Raw genomic sequence first — 24176 nt, forward strand, 5'->3', positions numbered from 1 at the left:
CATGTGCAATTGTATTTCTAACAATTATCTGTCTCAAAGCAGGAACTTAAACTGGAATATGCTAAACACAGGCAGGCTCTTCATACTATCTAGAAGTGAAGTCTCAAAAAACTTTCAATACTCACAATATAATTTGGCCAACTCTGGGCAGGCTTTCAAGGGGCACAAACACTTGCAAGGTTTCAGGGTTGCCCCTGCCAGATAACAAACATGTCTTTCAAAAAACCAGAGAAATATTTCCTCAACCTCATTTTGTGACTGGCAACTATTTTTGTTCTTAAATAGGCAAGTGAGAAGAGTTACCATGGAGAACATACACATTTTCCACATGTGACTGCAAACCTTCCTTGCAGAAGATGGGTGTTAATTACATTTACAGAGCACTAGGCACAACAGGGCCATCGTGCTACTGTAACAACTGAGGGATTATGCACTCAGCAGGTATCCTATCTGAATAACCATCTGAATTGGGTTGTGCCGGGTTTGCAGCCTCACTCAGAGGAAGGGGAGGAGGCAGCAGGAAATCTTAACACACACTCTGGCCACTGCTACATGCCCCAGCACAGGACTCCCAAATGCCAAAGGCAAAGCAATCCTGAGCACAGAGTGAGCTAAATATATCCCTCACTGCTCTGCTGCAGCTGCCTGCGAAGCACATTGGGCTATCTTGAATGACAAGTATTTTCCAAAAGTGGTTTTTTTTTCCCCCTCCACTACAAAGACACCACATTATGCTTGCATAAGCAAGCAAAACGAGCAGTTCATTCATGATTGGGAGAGTTGGCGCTCTCGCTCTCTGATCTTTGAGCCAGAGGCTGAAAATGCCTGGGATGTTCAGTGAGAAAAGAAAAAAAAAAAAAGAAAAAAAAACAGCACAGGGACAAAAGGAGTCAAAATCTCTCGGCTTGATTAAGGAGCACCATTGAGAATCTCCAAAGGCAGCATCCTTCCCCTTCCCTGCACAGAAAGGGAAGGACAATTGCAGTTCTCAGGGTTTTGAAAAGGGCCCATCTCCCCCCCCCCAGGAAAGTGGCGGAGCATTTCAGTACTCACATCCACCATCCACGGGAGGACCCAAGCTGGCCCCTGGCAGCACCCACCCGTGAGAACCTCCTCAGCCCCGCAGTGAAAGGAGCCCAGGGGCACGCACCTTCCTGTAAGGCGGAGACAGCGGGCAGGGGTTAAGTCGCTGTGCCCCTCTGCCATTCCAGCCACAGCTTCTGCTTTGTCACAGCGGGGGACAGCCAGGCTAAAGCTCAACGGCAGCACAAAGGGGACCCTGCACACAGGCAGCATCCGACGTTTTGTGAAGGCCGTGTAGGTGCACGGGGGAGGACTGGTGTAGCATACACAATTTTCCTTTAAATTAGTACAAAAAGGGTCGTCTTTTTTTTCTCCCGTAACATTTGCAAACTTCCTTTAAGATGTAACAGATTAAAGAAATGCAGTAATACGGAAATTTGAGACCCAAAAATCATTAACAAGAACACAAAGGTGCACAAATTCCTTTCTGGTTCCAGATGACCTGCAGTTCAGAAGAGGGGAGCCTGACCTGGCCTGAGGGTTTTATTCCAAGTAACTGTTAAAAACTGTTTTAACCAAGAGATTTGAAGCTCATCATTAAGCCTCCGTTTTACAGACAACACATGGCATTCAAAGCTCTCAACTGGTGACAGCTCAGTAGTTCAGAGCAGAGGTTCCTCCCATGAAAGAGATGCAAATGACCACTCTAATTAATATATTAGCAATTCTATTAAGTCATCTATACCTAGCAATAAAACTTGCAAGAAACGTAAATGATTACAACACAACTTTTTCCTAAGGAGCCAGGTGTTCTGGAGTCAGTGGATTCTTGACGTTGCAACACACTTGTTCATAGCCAGGGTAAAAGTTCGTGAGCAATGAAGTGTTCAGCATCCCGTCTGTAAAGCACCCTGTCCCTGGCAGGCACCTCACAGAAGCCCTGCCAAGACGAAACGCCATGTAAGCGTTACCAGCACAGCACCAGAAGGGAATCCGAGATCACTGTTTTAAACTTTTTATTTTTTTAACCTTAGAAGTCGAGGCCATAAACCACATACACTACACAGCATAGATTATCTCAGCCCACAGGTAAATACAAAGCAAGCCGTATATTGAAAATTATAATTTAGCAGCAGTTCTGCACAAGCAGTGATGTAATAACAGCTACTGCACATTTGGAAAGACTCATCAACGTTTTGCTTATTATATCCAAAAGACACTCCCTGCTCCAAGAAAAGGAGGCATTAACAGCATGACAGACTTACAAAAGCTTCATTGCAAGTCACCAGATGTGACTTTTTCATCTTGTCTTTTTTGCTTTCACTTCAAGGATTCTTTACAGGATATAAAGGCAGACTTTACAAGCGCACCACCACCTGTTGAAAGAGCATCTTCAAATGGCATTTCAGCACACATTTTTTAATAAAAACACACTAGAAAAATTTATGTAAGACACCATGTCAGTAGAACAGTACATCCTTCGCTAGAAGGCTGCTTATATCTAATTATGGTAATCCAGGCCATCCCCTCCCTAAGTGCCATTCTGTTTGTATTTATCTTCCTTGAAAGAGAGGAGAGATAATGCAGAACAGAATCTTTCTCCATCCATTACCACCACCTTCTTGAGCTGGATTGCTGGGGGCAATGAGAGATTTAGAAGCACTTCTCCACCTTCAGAACTTAACAGCCTAATTTAACACCTCAGTTCCTGCTGGAACTGTTGTCTGCAGCATGAAACAAGATACAGTGGATACACACTCCTCCAGGTTATGTATGAGGAGATGCAATTTCAGCATAAGCTGCCCAAATCACCCAAAGTAGCTTTGCTTTAGCTGTCTCGAGCTCAAAAGAAGCAAGGCCGTGGCATCAGAAGCTTCAGTTCCGTTCCTACACTCCTGTTCACAGTCCCAGGTACTTAACTGTGTGGCGAGTCTCACTGCATCTGCCACTGGTACCCTCATCTGCTCCTTAAAACTAGCAGCGATAAGCCTCGATAGAGAGAGACATGCCAGCATAAAAATTCCTCAGAGGCAGGCTTAGCAACTCAGTAACCCACTATGTTACTGCTATGGTCATACTAAGTATGAACAGGTTTCTGAGAGGAGGGGTGAAACACGAACACAAAGATGGGAACTGGCCTCTCCCTACACCGAGTTGGAGAGATTAAAATCAGAACACCACTGCCTTCCTGGCCCTCCCTCTGAGCCTTCCTAATGCTCAAAGTTAACAGTGGAAATGTTTGTTTTAATGCAAATGCAAGTGTGGTTATTGTAGTCTAAATGCAGTCAGCCACACTGCTCCCAAGACACACACACGAGAACCTGTGTTCTCAGAAGTGCCATCCCCTAGGAGCGGTATGACCCTGTGGCACTGCAACACAACATTATTTCTTCCTGAGCCGTGGGAGAGTTCGGCTTCAGCTCATATAGGAAATGGGGGGAACGTGCAGATAAGGGCAACTGTTGCCCTCAAAGTACAGCAGGTGAAACATCAATCCAACAGAAAGCGGAACAGGCTCTAATCTACAATCTCAGCCACATCAACTCCTCTTGGCTGAAGGCACTAATAAATTTAGGCAGGAACGGGTGTGGGAGCATGTGTGCATGCACGTGCACACAAGCATAGCAATGCCCTGGCAGCAGCACACGCTGTGTGCCATGGAAGCATTTTTGCAGGGTTACAGAATTACCCAGGTGAGCTCTTTATTCCCATTCTTCCATTTTTATTCAGCAGAAGTCATGCATTTAGAGAATACATAAAATTTGATTAATTAGCTTAAGATGTTTAACTAAAGAGAACAATCCAGAAGAGATTAAATTTCAGCTAAATGTAGCTTCTTGCAGTTGATGAGCCTCTTTTATAGCACTGTATATATTGTATCCATTCCTGGCAGCAATCACTAAACAGGAAACAGAGAAGTTGAAAGTCTCAGAATTGTGCATTCGTAATTAGATGAGACATTTCCTTCTAATGTGAAACAGAAGTAACAAAGCAACACAAGAACAATCTCCTTTGTGCTGCACACAGATTACATCATTATTCATATGAATTCCTTGCACATTATTCCTTTTGTGTCCTGCACTGATCAAGCATTTTCCCTTTTCAGAAAAGCCTCAGGACAGTTTCATAAAGGGTTAAAGCTTAAAAAGGAGGTTAAAAAAACCCCATCTTTGTTAAAGGATCCAGCAGTGCAAACGAAACTGAAAGACTCCGTACATACACGTCGGCCCGTAACAGCTAAAAACTAAGCCGTCAGCCTAGATGAAAAGTTGAAACCCATAGTTAGAGGCATTTTAATAAAAGTGCTTAACGTTTCCACTCAAAAAAATTCAGTTGCAAAATGCATGTTGAAAGCGAGAGTAAGTTTTAGTGATTCAAGGATGCTGAAAGCCATAATGCTATAAAAAAGGGGCAGATGTTCCAGGAATACTATGATATTCTGCAATTCCTTTTGAAGTTAAAAAAAGGGAAAAATTAAAAAGCCACACCAAAAATAACCCTGCTCCTTTTCAAGTCACTTGCTTCTCAAAATAGCCTACGCTATTAAAAAAAAAATATATAAAAGCTCAAGGCTGCCAGATGAGAGGAAGCGAGGGAAGGCAGCCGCAACCACGCGGTCCATGGCCACGCTCCCAGTACAGCCCAGTACAGCCCAGCAGAGCCCGGGGCTGGCGTGCCGGGGCAGGCGTGGGAGAGGCCGTGCGGCGTGCGCAGCCATCACGCGCAGGCACAGCTCTGCCTCCGCACGAGCCGCCGCCGCCGTCCGCCTGTTACCAAGCGAGCGCAGCCAATAGCCGTCCCCAGCGAGCACAAGATGGCCTTTGAACTCCCCACCAGCAACTTCCTGCTGTTTTTAGAGTACACACAGTGCAATGCAGTATGTCTGTCAGCTATGCGGCACAAAGGAACAGCCATTTTGTGACTGAACTGGACCCGCACCAAAATGCCAGGCGGTGCAGCCTTCCCCTCTCCTTTCACCGGGAATCGGGGCTTCCTGAGCCCTACTGAAACGAGAAGGGGATGCCCTCTGCTTTCATCGGCAGCCAGGGACGGCAATTTTTGTTTAATGTCTTCATTTCCCTCCTCCCCCCCCCACCAAATCCTCTTTCGTATGTAACTACATCTTCATAAAATGGCTGCCACGTAAAACAAGGGTGTTCTGCTCTGTGAAGGCTGCAGCATACACTGCAAAGCACTCTGCCTCTGTGAGGTGGCCGCTGAGCAAAAAAAACCAAACACACCCGCCATTTCAGACCTTAGACTTGCAGCTCTCTGAACAGAAAACAGGCTGAAATCTAACCCACCACAACCTTCCCCCCCCCCCCCTCACCCCAAAATGATGGTTTAGTGCTACAGAAGCCAAGAGCTGGACACAGCTGCAAGGGTTTGTTCAACCCTGCAGCTTCTGTAGCAGAAACCATTCCCACACTGGGGTATTCATGAGGTCCAAGAGCAACTGCAACATCTGCAGGCTGGGGGCAACTAGAGGAACAACGTATCCACCGTGTGTTACTTGCTATCCCCATCAAAACTCAATCCTGGACTTTGGGGGACCCCAGCCTGCCCCTCACCTCTGAGGTTCACATTAGGGTTGCATCATGGATATACCCTCTCACACCACCTGCCTTTCAGAAACGCAGCATAGAAGATGCTAGAAAACACACCAGGATTTTGTTCAATTATTTAATGCAAGTCCCAGATACACCGGTGGTGGTTATTAGTAACTGCAGCATCCCAAATTTTATCCTAGGTGGAGAAAGTAGCACGAAATCAATCAGCTTCAAGTTTGGCAAGATTTACTGTCAATATACAAAGGACAGGTGTTGCTGTTCACCTAGGAAGACACCAAGTACACCCCATAGCTTACCAACTGTAAAGACTTAACACCATTTCCCATCCCAAGAATAATCATTTGTTTTGGGATAGTCCTCTGGTATTTTTGTTTATTCAGCATATGCCTTTGCACTTTCTTAGGACTGGAAAGGTAGGAGACAGTTCAAAACATATTCCCCAGTTAGGACATTAAGGTGGTGTGCAGGAATTTCATTTTCTTCTGCTTTAACACCGTTCGCTAGTCCTGCATTTTTGCTTCTCCAGCCCAGGTGAACGGCACCAGCCGCCTCTACCTTTTCCACCCATCCCCATCACCCAGGCCTCCCACCCAGGCTTTATGTAATAGGACTTCATGTATTTCCAGGGATGCCGAGCTGGTCTCACAACCGGGGAGAAAGCTGGCCAGCAGCACGTGAAGCGGAGACATCAGTGCATTTCTGGGCTACAGTAAAGCAAAGTGGTGGCTTTACTTCCTAGAAATCATTTCCCCTACAACTTCAAGTCAACCTCAGGAAGTAAAGCCCATTTTACGACATTCAGCTGACTCACAGCTCAGAAATAAGCTCGACAGGGCTCACTCACAAATATCCTGTGCTCAATTGTTCCCACACTTCAGGTGAGTGGATGTTACCCACAGCAAGTTTATTATGAGGGGAAAAAATTGTGAAGGGGGAGGGTAACCTCACACAACAGGTGTTCCATGTAAATTGATCAATTATGATAAATAACTTTTCAATGAAAACACCAAAAGCACACATGAGAGACTATGCAAATATAATACCCCTAAGGACAAAAAAAACCCAAAGGTCTTCTTTCTGTGGAACTACTGCTAGATGTCTCCAGTTTCACCTCCTATTTAGCATAATATTTCTAACACCAATAAAATACCTTGATTTAGATTTCCTGAACAAATTATACCTATTATTGGTCTTGCTGATAATGTGCACTTTAAATAAAAACACAGAAAGAATTAAATAAGCTGAATCGTATTTTTTTAAATCGACTTTTTAAGCAATATTTTGTGTGCACTGTTTACAGTAATATAAAGATAGCATGATTTGAAAGTCTGATGTGTTTTAAACTGATTATAAAGGCTCTGTATAGGTGTTGTAATACTTCAATAGTCCCTGAGGCTAATTTAGTTATAATAATTTCAAATTAAACAAACTTACCCATATCCATTTTAGGATTTAAAATTTGACTGTAATTTTAATACATCCAGAACACCGTCCAAATTTATGCTAGAAGATTATGGTAATTTGATAATATATATATTCCCACAGTATTTCAAGTTTGTGTGTTTAAAGAAGGTTAAATATTGGACATCAAGAATTCTATTCAAACACCTGCAAACATCACAGAGCACATGTGATACAACAGACAGTTCAAAATTCTTTTTTATTAATGTTGGTCAAAAATTGCTGAAGACAACACCAGAAAAAATAAACAGGCCACAATTCAATTAAATTTAACAAAATGCAAAACTCAAGTGTATTTACAAACTAGAAAACAAAAAAGCATTTAGTTTAGTTCCCAATTTTTTAAAAAGCCAACCCTTTAAATACAAAATGAGCAATTCAGTAATTATACTTCTGTATTCATAGCAAACAAACATTTCCAGTATTTCATACTTTTCCCACATCAAGGTTAAGTTTATAAAAAAATCTGTAAAGAATCTCATTACTCAACAAAAGTAAATAAAAACACCCTGAGCAAAAATACATTAAACAAACAAGCAAAGCATTTGGAGCCCCTTGTTAACAGTCCCAGTGTATATTTTATGAAACGAAATGCTATCACCAGCAGGAGAAAGTCTGGTTAAATTGTATAAAAATATTCTAAAATACCTAAACAGTATCAAAGTTCTACAAGCTCAAATAAAATTTGAAGCAAGGGGTATCAGACAAACAGGCACTTTCCAGTTTATATTTTAAAATGAGCTTTTTTTCATTCATGTAACTTTTTCTTGTGTCTATTTACTATAATTTACTACTACACCAGGCTTCTGTATGGCCCTCAGTTAAAGTTTAGACTTCTGAGATTCTTCAAAGAAAAATTTGCCTTGTATGTAAAATGGTGCAATGCAGCAATGGCTAAACCGACAAGGTCATTTTTCACAGCACAAAAAACCTAAAAACTGAAATTCAAAAGCTGGAAAAACATAATATAGAGGAAAGGGCTCCCCTGAATAAAGGTACAGTACCTTTTGACTATGACATGGGCCCTTAAGTCACAACACAACTTTCAGAAATTGCTACCAAAAAAATAGGGTGTGGCATGCTAACAATCTCAAGGTCATTTCTTAAAAAGGAAGCAAAATCAGTAAAATGTTTTGTATTAAGCACTGACAGTAACCCAAGGCTGTCAAAGTAAACAGGGTATTCACAGGTTTTTAAAAAAAAAAAAAGAAAGTTGATAGATCATACCTCGATGCATTGCTGTGGACTGAACCCTCCTCTCCTTGGCTTTTGTCCTTATTTCTCATCATCTTTTTATTCTTAAATATTAAGAGGGGGCCAGGGGTGTCTGTTTGCTTTGAAGTCCTGTGCCCAGGTATTTACTGTCAAAAGTTGAAAGAAAGGTAAGGTCCCAGTTCGTTTCACTGGCTTTCATTATCAGGAACAAAGTCCTGACGCTGCAATGATATTGTTATAACAATACACAACACTGATCAACACGGCAAAACGGAGATTTAAAACAAATAATCATTTTTACAAGAAAAATCCGAGAATAAACACAGTAGAGGAGCATCCTGCAAACTTTCCCAAAGTAACACTGGATGCAAATAATCTCTGTATCTTATTGCGTCATCCCAATACAGCTCAAATCGGTCGAAAATCAAAGTACTCAAAACAGCAGAAATCTAAAAATTATTATTATTAATTGCTCACCTACCTGATCCATGCACCGCCGCCAGGACCAAGTCGATATTAGTTTTGGGTAGTGGAAAAACATTAGATCCAAAATATTTAGAGTTATAACGATAAAATACAAATTTCAGAAAATGAAAAAAAAATATATATTCTAATCCCAAAAATATGGTGCCGATAAAGCAAAAGAAGCGGTAACTGGTACAAAAATGTCCGGGGGAAAAAGCTCATTAGGAGAGCGCACAAAAATGGAGGTACGCCATGGCTTCTAAGCTGGAAAAACAACGACCTGGGCTCTCTCCACGGCTTCTTCTTTCCAGCAAGGCACGAAAAGGGAGCCCTCAAAAGCTGCTTTTCTGCCCGAAAAAGGTCCGCTCAGCCCCCGATTAGTGCCTAGGAGAGGCAAGGGGCTGTGGGGGCCCCCTGAGGCTGCCCGAAAGTTAGGGAAAGTTGCGTAAAGTGTTGGGGAAGGCACGGAGCTGAGCGCGCTCTCTCTAAGGCACAGCCGCCATCTAGAGCTCCTTCCCAGCTCTGAGCTCTGCCTTTGATTGACACTCTCTACATTTACCCCACAACTCAGGTGATGTACCATAGACCCACCCCTTCATTTCTACCAAAAAAAGAGATAGCCTCCACCTAAAGGGTGCCTGCTACCCCCACAGCCCTGGCTTCTTCCAACTACCCCAGCTGAAGGGGCACCTTAACCCCATGTGGCTCAGGCACCCTTTTGAAACCAGAAAGAAATGGAATTTGTGCCTTTTGTTTTAAAGATTTGCTAAATATTTCAGTGCCTGGGCTAAAATTACTTCCTCCCTGGACAGGAAGTGGTGCTGTTACAAGCCATTTTGAAAGAATGGCAGTGGAGCTAACAGCCATGCAGCCAGCAACAACCCACCTTGGGGCTCAGCCCACCCAAGGGGTAGCTTTTTTTTTCAATTCAGTGCCAGTATCCCCAGACAATAGGTCCTCCATCCATCACCCAACACCTGCACTTAAAGCCTGGGACAAGAGCGTCACCCACTCCTAAGAGAGCCCCGCATTGCTGATAACCCCCTCCAGCTCGACAGCGCCTCCCTAGTGGTTTTCCCCAACAGCAAAAATCCAACAGCTACACAATTTTCATCAGTTAGGCGAAGGCACTACTGTAAAATAAGTCTGACACCATGAAAAGGGTTATTTCGAACTCACATTCTTAACCCATTATTGTTCATTAATAGATTTTAACACAACAAGCCAATTTTAAACCCATACAATAGCCAAGCTGTAGAACTGGAAATCAAGCAACATCTCAAATACAACATCCTGGTGTTGGGAGGATGCACCACAGAGGAAATGGAGGAGATCCAAGCATCCCCCAAACCCTTGTATTCTGACTACCAGTTGTCTTCCCACAAGCAACAGACTCAAATTGCAAGGACATCTTGCGTATTCATACGCATCACAACAAGCCAGTGAAATCAGACATTGGGGGACTGCCGGGGGAGAAGGGGGTAATGAGCTAATTTGGGCTTCTGTGGGGACATCCATGGCACAGCACCCCAACAGCCTGAACACACTGGCTTCTACCAGTAGAACCAAGATAGTCCCTGTCAACTCCACTCACTTGCCATCCCCATCCTGCAACAACCTATCACCTTTCCCACATCAAGAGGTTTGAGCGCATATGCTCTGTTGCCACAGTCCATTTTAAAGAATTTCAGTTTACCAATTATTTACAGAAGACCCCTTGCACCTAAACCACAAGAACTAAAAAACACAATGCAAGACCATTCTAATCAACCAACACTAAGTAAATCCACTCATGTGAATAGGGATACCTTTAGGTTGGTCCCAGTATCCAACTCCACCACGTAACACATGGCAAAACCAACCCTGAGCAAGCATGTATCATCAGAAAGCTGGATTGATCACATATGAACAATTCATCACAGTAAAAATGGATATTTACAAGGAAGTCTGAGCAAGCCAAATGGTTAAATACATACAATGGGGTTTTGTTTGGTTTTGTATTTTCTTTGTTTTTAAAAGAGAACACCTAGGTTATCTCAGGACCAGGTCTGTCACCTTGGCCCTCCGGCATAAAACAATTGTCTAACTACAAATTTCAGGTGAAACATACATAAAGGTGGCTACAGTGTAACTATCTGATCCACAGGAACTTGAAAGGGAATTGTTTCCTGAACATTAGAACCATTTGAAAATTTGTAAAGGTTAACATGTCATCTGTAGCACCAGCAAAAATAACTCAATTTTTTTCTCATCAAATACATGGTATAGCATCACACAGCTAAGCCTACATTAATTAGCAGTGAAGCAGATTGGACAATTGTACAGAACAATTTTAAGACAGAATAGACTGTTCAGGAAGTACATTATCCAGGAAATCTGGTGAAAAGTTTCTGTACCCATACACAACCAAAGCAGCATACCTCAAAAGTTACACAAAAACATTCAAGTACTCCTTTATTGTCATATTTGCCCAGCCTTCAATTAATATAATTTCCATCTTAAAATAACTTCAGAAAGTTCAGCAGAAGTACCCTGACAATAGGCCAAGCAATGAAAAACCCCTAACATTAAGCACCTGAATGAACCAATCAGCAAATAAAAATTCATTGGAAGTCATGGCAAAGTGAAGACAATATGCAAATGAAAACCACATTTTAAGTCAAGTAGAGCACAAAATTTCACCTTCGCTTTAGTGCTTAGCAGCTACAGTATTTCTCACTTTAATAGTAACCAAAAATGTAACCCACCTCAATATCAACACAAGAAAAAATATTCAGCCAGAAAGGACAAACACAAAGTGTGAAAGAAACCAAAACCTTTTATTAAGTCACTTTAAAAAAACATTACATTTTCTCCAACAGGGTAGCAACAGATCTCTTACCAAATGAATCTGCCTGTTATGCATGCACAAGCCGAGAGTAAGAGTTTGCCACCCAGTCCTCAAACAGATCCATCATTGGACAGTCACTGACATAGTCCCCTGATTAATTCAAGTGCAAAGTCCATTTTGATAGGATGGTCACAACCCAGATCTTCTCTGGTTTAGTAACACGAGAGTCCATGTTTTAACATCCTTTTCTTGGACAGACATATCACAGCACTCATGCATTAGTCCATTTCCTCAACCTCTCAATCAACAGTGGAACTGCCATCTTGGTGTCTCATTCGTAGACTCCTTTTGAGACTCTTCATCTGATTGGATTCTTTATGGAAAATTAAAAGAAAAATGCTGTTGGAATATAGATCATATCTTTAAACTAGACATTCAACTACTGTACCTTGAAGACAGTTTAAACATATGCTTCAACCCATATTACATATTCCAGAACATCTACTTTTACCATGAACAAACAATGTCAAATCATCAAGTCAAAAATATAAACTTTAACCAAAACTAAAACGAAGTAGGGGAGGAACAATTAGAAGTTCAAGAACCCTTTCAGGCTCCATAAACTCCATTTGAAATTTCTCCATAGTGTTAGAACACTAGAGAAATCAATAGTGGGAAATCTGAGATCATTGCTCTGGCAACCATGTTTGTTGGACCGACCCATCTACTAAAGCTGACACCGCTTAGTAGAAAACCAGGTTTATTACAATAAGCCAAATATTTTAACTACTGTCCATGCTCCCTTCTTCAAAGACATAGATCCATCAAAACCAATGAACAGGCATGAAAACTGGTTTCCTATATACAGATGGTGACTGGAAATAAGACATTCCACCACCTTAACCCAGTTTTCCAGTTCATGAAAGACACACAGTGCAACAGCAAGCACACGCTTAGAAACAAATGGAATGACTGGCTCAGTTACTGGTGGGAAAGGATGTGTCAGGAGTCAGATGAAAATGGTAACAAGTTACACTAGTTGCCTTTAGCAAGGCCACCATACCACTCCTGATCCATATTCCAACTTTACTTTTCATATACCAGCAACCAAGCCCACAGGTGAGTGACAAACCAAACTGATCAAATGACTTCCACGTGGATAAATACAAACAAAATATCCCCATCTTTACATTTTCTTCCAAGAAAAATAAGCTCATGTACTTAAAAACTATTCCTCCTAATGTGCAAAAATCAAGTACAGGAGGTTACTAAATGTTAAGAACATCATTTTAAAACCAATGCTAGCTGTAGAAGAGACTGACTTAGCAAAAAGGTTTTGAAATGTCTTATGATTTTGAGTATCTGCACTCCAACATCAATTTATTCTTTTGAATGCGTATAATTTTAACCTCATTTTTGTCTGAAAGCCAACTCCACCACTACGTCGTTCCCTTGATAATCCTGGGCAGATTCTCACAAGTGGTGCAGAAATTACCCACAGTACAGCAACAATCAGTGGAGCCATCTAGTGGTCTCTGCCTCATCATTCCAGCTTCCCCATTCTCATTTCAAAATAACCAGTTATGGCAAACCAAACAGCAATGGAACCACTGCAACAAGCCTCAGTCTGACTTTCATAACTGCCCATATGTCCCGTTGTCTGTAGACTTTCTTGTTTTAAATACAATGGAAAAGAAATACAGCACATAAAAGTGGAATGCAGGATCTGGTAATTCACTTTGCATTGTGCAACATGGGTAGCTGTAATAGTATTCAACCACAGGATCTTCACATTTTCAGAACCAGAAACTGAACATTCAAGTTTGCAGAAATTCTTTGTTTCGAGCATGCAATTCATCCTCAGTTAAGACAAGAATTAAATATTTTGGAAGATTAAACTGAATAAACAAATTTTTGGGGTTGTTTACGTCTGGGGTTTTTTAGTTCTAGTCTACTAGCCTAATCTGAAATCCATTTAGCCATTTGAAGATCAATTAAAACTTTGAATAATTTTTAATGCTAATGCCTTAACCAAGGTACCAAACACGAAAAATGAACCACCACAAAGTTGTCCATTATTGTCACAATCAAATATTCAGAAGTACTAACATGAGCACAGCGGAAACGCCATAAATGAGACCGTTTAAATTTCCGTACATTAAGCTTCTTACAATAACTATAAAAATTATTTTATTACCGGCATTAGCTTTCCCCACCTCTCAAAAATGTAATTTAGTTACATATTAGTCAGCCTTTTCAGTTGGGGTAGCCTTCTGCCTTAGACACTAATGAGATCTGCCAAAAGCAATTTAAGGGCAAGTTTCCCTACTAGGTTCACCTACATTTGATTGTACCAAAAACTTTGCAAGTAACCCCACCACATTAATTTTAAAATCTCCTCTTGACCTTGTAAAATAATTAGCAGTAAACGGAACTGATGATATATTATAATTAAGAACATGCTACAACAGCCCTTGTTCTGAAAGTTATTCATACATCAAAAGATGCCACAATAATGGCCAAAACATTAATAACAATCTGTACGCTTTTTCATGTGAAATCTACATTTGCTTTACAAGATTTCATTTCTTTACTTAAATATTAAGGCACATTTTACTAAGAGGTTTCAATAATATTGCAGAAATATCCTCCTTCACTAAGACCTATGTAGTGATCCTACACTCAAGGTAGCTGTTAAGTAGCCCAGTCTTTTTGCTGGATGACACAAATATTTCATTCCTTCTGTAACATCAGTTAGGCACCATCCCATTTTTCAAGCTTAATTATCTACTATATACTGTATTTGTTTTCAAACACAGTATTTTGGTCATGATAAATAAAAGGACCTGTGCAGTCATGTAATGCTTTCAAAGTTTCCATCAAATCACTGGTAACACATTGACACTCAGTTATTAAGGGACAGAAACCATTTACAACCATGCCTAAAGGTTTAATGCAACAGTTCTGAAACATATGAGTTTAAAAAGTTTCTCTTCAGTTTTTTTTGTAATTCCTTATTTGTTGTTCTACCTATTAAGAGACCACATCAATAAGATAAACCTCTTACAGCCAAAACCGCAGCCTCGGCAATTTCACATCTATTGAAACTTTGCATTAAGTATGAGACTGAAGGCCAATAACATGTAAAATATCCATGCATCACTGCAAGTGTATAAGAGACCAATACATTTACAAAATTTTCCAGACTGAAATCTCTCACACTGAGGCTTATACTTAAAAACCAAGGTGACATACTGCTCGTAAAGGGAATTCACTCCAACAGAGGGAGCTGAATGGACAGAATGAGGTTCTGAGCAAACCAAACCTGAAGTTCTACTCTTCAAAGTTCATTAAAGCAATATTTATTCTCAGAGACACATCTCTGGTAACTTTCACCCTAGAGGAAAAAGCAGACATGCCCTTTATTAACATCTCGAGTCCATAATGATGTTCTGTCCAACCTTTAGAAGTAACTAAGTACTCTGGACAGTCCTACGTCTGCTTTTACCACTACTAGGTGTACTTCTACTGCTCTGCTTAATGTACAACTCATGCAGCATCAGGTATTTTTAGCTAAGAAAGGTTGTTTGCCAGGTTTCTCAGATTTAGAGATTTATTTCAGGTAAGATGTGACTTTATTCACAGATGTACTCTTTTGTGTATGTTATTTTTAAATAATAAATCTTACTGCATTAAGCAAAGTATGCCAACTTCAATAAAGCTCCTGGTGTTTTCAAGTATTTTCCCCCTTCTATTAAAAAAGTTAAAATCAGCGCTTCAACTCAACATTACTATGTTAACCAGAGAGGGTAATACTAGATCTCAAGATCCACACATTTCAGTGTTTTTACAAACGCATTTTGAAACTGTTTCTTTAAGCCAATTAAGAGTTTCACATTCACCCCTTTTAGGTAAGGACTATAAAACAGAAAAGGATGGAAGAATTACTCAGTGTAACTGAAAAGCCAAATTCCTGCTCAAGAAACCAGATTAGACAACAGCAAATTTACAATCCAATTAGAGAAAACAGAAAAAATGCACATAGAAAGATGTAGGAAACAAAGATTAATATAAAAAGGGAACATGAGTCGCTTGGTTAGAGATTATAACAGATGACTGGGAAAGAGAGCAACAGTGGACAACACAGGAAGAGTTTTGAGGAACAGTTGGAAGGAATAACATTTACTTCTAATACAGCAAGAAATATGCTGTTCTACACACACCTGCAGTGTGAAAATGTTCTGAAAGAACAACATAATAAAACTTACAGAACACAGAGTAGAAGCAATGAAACACTTATCAAAGATCATCAAAAGTGAGCACACGTACCCACAGTAAGAACCGAATTCCTCAGATTTAGTGACTTCTACTATTTTGCTTCAGGAATGAAAACTCAATGATAAAACTGGTTCAAAATAAAACATACCAAACAAAAAGGAACACAAGGCCAAGATAACATGGCCTAGCGAGGTTTGCACCTTACCCCCACATACTCCTTTTTCCTTTCAAAAGAGCTCTACATTAGTCTCCACACCACGTGGGTGGATCAGAAGAAAGCATGGGACTCTGGAGTACAAACAGGGAGCAGCTGCTTTTGTAGCCTGTGAGGCAGCACAGATGGCAGCTGGTGCAAGGTAAGCATGGTTGCTGAAGGTCTCTGCTAACATACATAGACACTGGACAGTTAAAAATCACTATCATCTATCCACTGAAACAAGAGAATATTTGCATCTTGGAACACTTTCTCAAGCTGTCTGCAGTCTAAAGAAGGCATTACTCAATCAGGTAGCATGACATACTGTAAGAACTGCCTCCAAGAAACTGTGCCTTTTAAAGAAAAGCAAGTATTCTGAAGTATAGTTCTGTAAGAATAGAGCTTCCCACTAAAAAGTAGTTAATTCGTGTACACAAAATGCAATGGATGCCCTAATTAAAAATATGAAGTCCAGGAGTCTGAATTTTAAGCAGAGAAGAAAACAAAAGGACTTAGGGCTTTCCAGAGACAACTCCCAAGCGAGTCACAGAATGTGCCAGACACAGCAAAAGGTCATCAAGACCAAATTCCTTTTAGTAAAAGAAACTGGAGAAAATCCTATCCTCATATTCATCCAGTATAGAACTGAATGAATTTTTCTACTCAAGCCTGCCAATTCTGGATTTTGACTAAACGGGGAATGATTCCTAAATGAAGTCTACCAGCTAGCAGTTTAATCCAGGAAACCATATCAGCATTACATCCCATTTTCTGCAAAGCTGAAGCTTTATGAATGAAGAACAGAAACAGAATAATCACAGAACAGACAGTTACTATCTGCTCAAAGACCGTCGCTGATCCTGACAGAAGCATAAAAAGACAACACGAGATGCTTGTAAGACAAGTTCTTCCTGCTATGATACTTCCCACACCATTTGTTATCCAAATCGTGTGTAGTACTTCCCTGTAGAGACAGACATTTGTGTACCAAACCCTTCCAAACAAGCAAGTCTACAATTTAGTACTTCTCAACGAAACATGGAGTCAACTCACAGAAGCAGAAGACCAAGGAACTACAATTAGAGAGGAAAGCTGTTCTCCAGTTTGATGTTGAGAATACTATCCAAGTATAGCTTTATTTCCTAAGAGCACAGCAAGAATGCTCCTGTGGTCCTTCTACCTGATCCTTCTAGAAACACACATGCACACACAGACACACTTTAAGTAACCTCAGGTTGTATTCAGCCAAAAGTGTCAGCAAGTTAAACATTATAGCCATGTGTGCTCATATTTTTTTAAAGCTAAAAAGTAAATGTTATTAGGAATAACAACTTACCAGTGCTTCAATCGAGAGCAGTAATTTTGCTTACAGTGAGTAAATCAATTCCTCAACACATCTGTAGGGAAAATGATATATTAAACACTTGAATTAAAAGAAAATTTAAAAAATAAAGACCAGAGCACTAGCCTGTGACTACTACAAAAGCCCTATCCTAAAAAAAAAACAAAACAGAAACACCCAAAATTCCCAGCAGATCACAGCACATGGTACAAAAGACATTTTTATAAAAAAACCTGAAGCATCATTAGGCAACCTGTTACCAAAGAACCTGCACAAACCATCCAAGAAATTCAGACCCATTCCTCTACGCAAATCCCTTGAGAAACAAAGCAAAAATAAAGAAATCCCAACATTTTCTGAAATTTTTGGAAAAGATCAATGGGGTACCAAGTGGAAGTATGCTGAAACTAACTGACCTGCCCTTCACCTAAAAATAATCAAAATACTCATTTTACTGAGAGGTGGCATCAGCTAGATGCAGTGGAATTATTTAACACATTAATACAGATCAAGTTATTCAAATTTGGGCCTTGCCCATATATGGAAACCCAACTTTTAAAATGCTTATTGGCAATACAGCTCAATAAACATTTAATCAAAATCACCTTAAGTAGAGGTAGTAGGTTTAAAATAAGACCTAAGAATCTAGAATAACTCATGAACCAGTTTTTACTGTAAATTTCAACTGCGTGAAGTCATCCACTATCATGAGCCATACAAGTCATCCACCTAACATGTACAAGTGAACTGCCTCTCCTGTGACCTCTCAGAATCTACTTATATTGGAATATAGCCTCAAATACATAAAAATTAATGAACCTGTTCAGTGATATGATACTATGCATTATTTTCTACAATCCTCTAAATTTTCCTCTTCAAACTGATATCTACTCAGATGTGTAGAAGGAAAGCAAGCTGTGATGAACAGAATTGCAATTTCTTTGTTGATGCAAATTACTTGAAATTACTAATATGGAAAAAGATACCTTTAGAAAGGGGAAACGATAAAAAATTATAGCAGTGAACTGGCACAAACATGCACAATATCCAAATGAACATGAAATAGAGAGGTTTAAAACATGCATTTAAAATGTGATCCAGCAGCTGCTATTAAATGGAAGCACAAAACTGAAGTACTTCTAAAATGGTGGACGGGCACTTTGTAGAAGAAACAAAACATGGTTGCTGAACTTTCATCATAAAAGGGGCATCTATCAGTCACGCAAAGCAAAGACTGAGCTAGGTAAAGAGGTTTACTTATGCCCTTTAAATCTTCTGCCCTGTATGTAGCATTTCGCTCAAAAAAACCTGCTTAGAAATTATGATTTTCTATATAAAGGCTAGGCAAAGTTAATCACTGAAAGATTTTCAACTCACAGTTCTCAGCTATTTTTAATAATTTACAGCACAGCTAAACATACATCATCTGCATTCAAGTTGGTTCCTGTTTTCTTTAATTCTAGAGATAGCATCCAGTCATGGTAATTTCACAGAAACTTTAATGAGTATAGCTAATATGGCTTTCTATCACCACAGTGGAACAAGCTTCCTCTACTGCAGAGGTTACTAAGACTCAACCTGAGCACATTCTTCTGAACTCACCACAATTTTGCAAAAGGGATCTAGTATTTGTCTGGGTGGTATCATTTAGTAGTAGTAAGACTTCTCTACTTGGAAGTGAACAAACGAACCAAACAATGAGTTTTGTAAAGACAGCACCAAGATGTTAATAACATATTATGTTTCTTTCATACAATCACACAAGTGATCATTTTTCCATCATTATAAAATATACCGCTGTATTTTGAGTTTTCTAATTTCAATATCCAGAACACATTCACTCCCAAACTATAGAATGCATCACAAAAGCTGAAGGTTTACGCCAAGAGCCATGAACTATAGAGCTAGCAAACACTAGTTTCAGCTGACAAAAATTAGACTTTCAGATTAACACCTGTATTTCCTATTTAACATTAAATTTATTAAATAAATGTCAAACTAAAAATCTTTTAATCAGACTACTCACAGTAATTGCTGTAGCCCCTATGTGATTTAAAAAAAATCCATCCCCTACTTAAAAATAAACATGGATTTATTTTTTGTAGGCAGTCTTATAGTTGTGGTTTATATTTATCTTTAAATTATAGAATGAGATGTCAGAAGTACAGTACAGCCTGCATGACATAAAACATGCCTTGCATCATAGGTCCATGACTTCTTCACCAAAAGGTTGGCACTGCTAGCTCTAAGAATCAGGAAAGCGTATCTCCTTTTACAGCACGAGGTAAGGTCAGATGCTGTAAAGCAATTTAGCCGACATCATATTCTTTCTCAGGATAAATTAAGAAAGTATTTCGGCAAAGATAATATATATATCACCATACCAATGTTTTTCCACATAAGCTGTCAATGCTACAAATCTATTCTATGAGGATACTTAATATGTATCCCAGCTAAAACCATGACAGCTTTGTACCACCACAGAGGAAGAGACTCCTCTACCAAAAGTTACTAAGACTTGACCACAGGGCATTCTTCTGACCCATCAACCCTCATCACTATGCTGTAGGGTGGTCATGAACTTCGAACTTTCATCAAGTCCCCAGTAGTGTGCATCTAGCCTAGTGAGGTCTACCTAACCTAAAGATCAAGCTGCCATTTACTAGGTGAAAACGTTGCTCTTAAAAGAGAAGGCAGCTCCAGAGAGGTCACAAAAGTAACAAGACACATTTAAAACTGTTTTTATTGTAATATCTATTCAGCACAAACAGCATAATGACAATATAGGAAATGCATAAGTCCGTTAAGATAGAAGTGCTCAATTTCTTATTTACCATAAAATGCACAGGTCAGTCAAGAGGACTCTGCTCTTGAGCATTCTACTTTTTAATTATTTTTTTTCCAAGAACATGTCAATTAAAAGTTGCAGCTTTAAACATTTAAGGATTTAACATTAGGAACACAAGTCTTGAGTTTGACAAGTTCCATCCCATCATTACTATGAGACTTATGTGCATCAGGCTAGTCTTGCCTTTATCGTAGTAGACTCTGCAATATCTGCTGACTAAAAACGCGCGTGGGATTTCAAATACGTTCTGCTGTTCTTGTCAAAGTACCAGATCATTTTTAACACAAACTTCTAATTCTCAAACTTCACATCAGCAATTTACACAACAAAGTTCTAGAACATACCTAACAGCCTTGTTCACTAATTGTGTTTTGTTGCAGGACATCCATGGTGTACAGTACAGGTTTATTATCTATAAATATTATTTTAATTCTGTCTTGCATGTTAGCAGTGACCTACTGCATATAAAGGCTTATTACAACCTAAAGAGACATTTTTAAGAAGCTTATACAAAATTGGTATGACTTCTCTTATATGAACAGGCTGAAGCTTCATCCAAGCCCAAGAGAAGAGCTGCACTTAGGCAGAGGTTCATAAGATCTGTTTAAGTTATCATAATAAATTATGTAATTTTTAAAAACAAATTATCAAGAATATTTTTGAGAATCCTGATACATGTCTTCATGAAGATGCCTTACGCTTTGAGGTCCTGAATATGTATTGAAGTACATTAGCATGGTAAAAGCTGTAAAAAGGAACCAGTTAAGACAGGCAAACAAGATCCCCAACTTTTAATTACACAGTGGTGAAAGCATGACTCAAATATAACATGTTACTCTGTCTCTAAATGCAGAACCTTACAGTGTAAAAAGCAGTAATAAACATTAGAAAGCTCATTTGTTTATACTGCAAGAAGGACAGCAAGATACTTCATAACAACTGGGTGCAGGTTTAGGCTTTTAGAGTAAAATTTACACTGAAAAGAGCATTTCCAAGTTTCTTGTATAAAAAGAATTTACTGGAAAGGAAAAGCTTATGAGTGTCACTTGCTAACGAACCAATACCTTGAACTGAAAGAAAAGCTTTTCTAAAGTTCGATTAGACTGAACGTCCTTAGTAGAGGTGGCAATTCCCAAAAGCACAGCTTTATTTTACAATGTGTTGACATGGTCGTTTCAGATTCTTAAAAAACATCTTGTTTATGAGTGACCATAAAAAGCTTAGATGATGTGTAAGGAGACATTAAGGTTACTGTATTTAGTACATACTAGCTGTTTTCAAATCCACTATAACTTGAAAGAAAATGCAACAAGGTGAAACATTGGAGCTTAAACGTTCAACATTTATTCTGAAAAAAAATTACTTCCAGGATAATTAGTAAAAAAAAAAACACCACCACACAGTGTAACATACCTGGTATGGACAGTACAGAATTTTGCTCAAGGTCTTTTACCCAACCAGCCATCTGAATCTTTGGAAGTAAGAACAATATCCAGTAATTGCCTTTAAAGAAAAAAAAACAAACAGGTTTGTTTGAAAACAAAAGGTACATATAGATTTTACATACAGTTCTAATGTTCAACAGCTATAAACTTTTTCAAAACACATAAGGTGTCTTACCATTAATAAAAATTTCACCTAGAGTACAAAAATGTAATATTCTATCCTTGTCAAGCATTAGGATTCAGGTCTCCAAAAACAAGAAACAGGACCCAAAAATCTTCTGTACGAATACCTGAAGTACAGGGTTATTTCTCATATACAAATTCTATAATAACCCCAAGCATTAATGCTACAAACTCATTAAGTACAAAACCCAACAGTTTTTAAAGTTAAATGCATGTTTTTGCTGGTGAAATGGGACATACAGAACTTCTGGGTTTATACAAAAATACTGTCATTTCCCACCAAATACAACACATATGTATGTGTATACATATATAATAAAAAAATAAAAACCCACGTACTAAATAGCCATAGTAAACTAAAATTTATACCGAGTTAGCAGCATAAACATCACATTAAGACAGTCTACCCTATCTGCAAAAAAAGGCTTTTAAGAAATCCAGGTAATTTATAAAACGTGCCCTCTCAAATTTAAAAAAGAGGGGTTTTTTTCCTGTCTGCACAGTAGCAAAAAGATAAATCCCAAGATCAAAAATAAAATAACAAGGAAATGAACATACTACCACAAGTCATAACCACTCTTACCTAAGAAAATAAGGTATGAACGATTCTTCTGGAAGCCAGTCAGGAAACAAGGCATTGTTCATAGAATTCTACCTAAAAAAAAAAGAAAGTATGGAAATTTTCAGCATTTTGCTTTAGAAAAGCAGAACAAGTCAGATGCTTGAAATTTATTGATCTTTAGGTAATTATTAAGTTAGGAAAAACTTATGACAGCAGTAACTGTATCTTTAGAACTCAAGTCTAAAAATAAAAGTACGGGTGGCTGTACATTCTTGGCTGAAGAAAAACACTGGAGATGAAGAATGATTGACATAACATGCATGATCTATATTTTTGCATGAATAACTGCAATCTTCTGTCTCCCATTAATTTTGAATGACTTGAAGATCAGAAGTCTAGCAGATTTAAAATTTGTTTTCTTAGGAGTAATTTATCACACAGTACTTCTCAGTCCTTGTACTTTTTTCTTATTAAAGTTGTTACAAGAAGGCTATGCAAAATTAAATAAAACCTCTAGTGAGAGCAGAGTAATTTTGAAATGGTTTCTGTCATCAGCTTCTCTGAATTTTAAATTTTAAGTTACTTGACCTCCCCCAAAAAGATACCTTTTCGCCCTTCAGAACAGTTTTAAAACCTTCAGCTGCTTTAACCTTTAATCAGATCCCAAACTGTGCTCTTTAACACAAGGAACACCATATTTGCACTACCTCTAGCCAACTTTCTTGCCTTTTGTGAAAAGGCTTAACATTTTATTTTGCAGCAGTTATATTTATCACCACTACTTCATACTCTAGAAGAAGTCTGGAATAATTCTGTAAATATATGGGTAATTAAAATAATTTAAAGTTACATTAAAAGATATCTAAATATAAATTAAAATTCCTACACCCACAAAAATGCAGAATCATTAAATAAAATACGTAAAGAATTAAGAGCAAGTTATTTTCAGGGACACTTAGCTAGTATTTTATTTTCAGTCACTGAAAGAAGGAAGTCAAAGCTATTTAAAAAATTATCCCCTAATATGTAAAAAAAAATAAAAACACACCAGACACCCACCTAAAGCTAGAACTTTCTTTTCAGCAAAGTGTGTATGTCAGAACCTGGTCTAAACTGCAGAACTGTTGCTGGGGTTATAAAACCACCATAATCCAAATCTAAAATAAAGATACCGAACACTTTATATAAAGGTGAAAGAAGTCCAATTGTTGCTGAAACTTGTATTTATATTTCCAAAAAAAAAAAAACCCCGAACTTTCATTGTTGCAATGACGGATTTGTATTTGCAGAGGAAGTACGGGAAAAAAAAATGTATATCTACCTTCAACTGCAATATTTAAAACGTGCACAGAGTTTTATAATCCTGTACAAGCGTAGACCAGATAAATCCAACAAATATGGCTATACACAATCTCCAATTGAAACTCAAGTTCTTAATATTTACCTCTTGCTCTACTACAGTTACTTTTTATACATCTGGAATTACGATTTTACCCTTAAATTGGCAATTGCTGAATGCAAGCCAACGCAAAACAAACATGAGGCATTCCATTTAAACTTGCGTTTTTAGAAAGTCTTGCAATAGGTGTTGTACGACTTCTAAATTATTAACCATCGAAACAACGATAAAAATGCTACGTAAACAGAAATGACTTCGAGGTCCCTGAAAAATGCACAAACTGAATACTAAATCCAAAACTGACACCCAATTAATGCTTTTTAAATCTTTTCATGTCACACACAAAGCTATTCGTCTC

General features: G+C 38.7%; 1 protein-coding gene across 9 annotated transcripts in view; it reads right to left on the reverse strand.

Annotated features, from left to right (window-relative positions):
- Window positions 1-24176, reverse strand: part of CHD2 (chromodomain helicase DNA binding protein 2) — an 85478-nt gene that overhangs the window by 45541 nt on the left and 15761 nt on the right. For 4 of the 9 annotated variants that reach the window (XM_064456172.1, XM_064456173.1, XM_064456178.1 and 1 more), the window contains 5 exons: window positions 22441-22512; window positions 21643-21732; window positions 17376-17436; window positions 8752-11938; window positions 8283-8416 (listed from right to left, as the gene is read on the reverse strand). In XM_064456172.1, coding sequence (XP_064312242.1) covers window positions 8283-8344 — 62 coding nt within the window. In that variant the 5' untranslated portion in view covers window positions 8345-8416; window positions 8752-11938; window positions 17376-17436; window positions 21643-21732; window positions 22441-22512. Of the gene's footprint in view, window positions 1-8282; window positions 8417-8747; window positions 11939-17375; window positions 17437-21642; window positions 21733-22440; window positions 22513-24176 lie in introns of all 9 variants that reach the window. The other 5 variants (XM_064456171.1, XM_064456170.1, XM_064456175.1 and 2 more) reach the window with 5 other exon arrangements.

The sequence above is a fragment of the Phalacrocorax carbo genome, chromosome 7 (genome assembly GCF_963921805.1).
Source record: "Phalacrocorax carbo chromosome 7, bPhaCar2.1, whole genome shotgun sequence".
In the NCBI taxonomy this organism is placed as follows: Eukaryota; Metazoa; Chordata; class Aves; order Suliformes; family Phalacrocoracidae; genus Phalacrocorax; species Phalacrocorax carbo.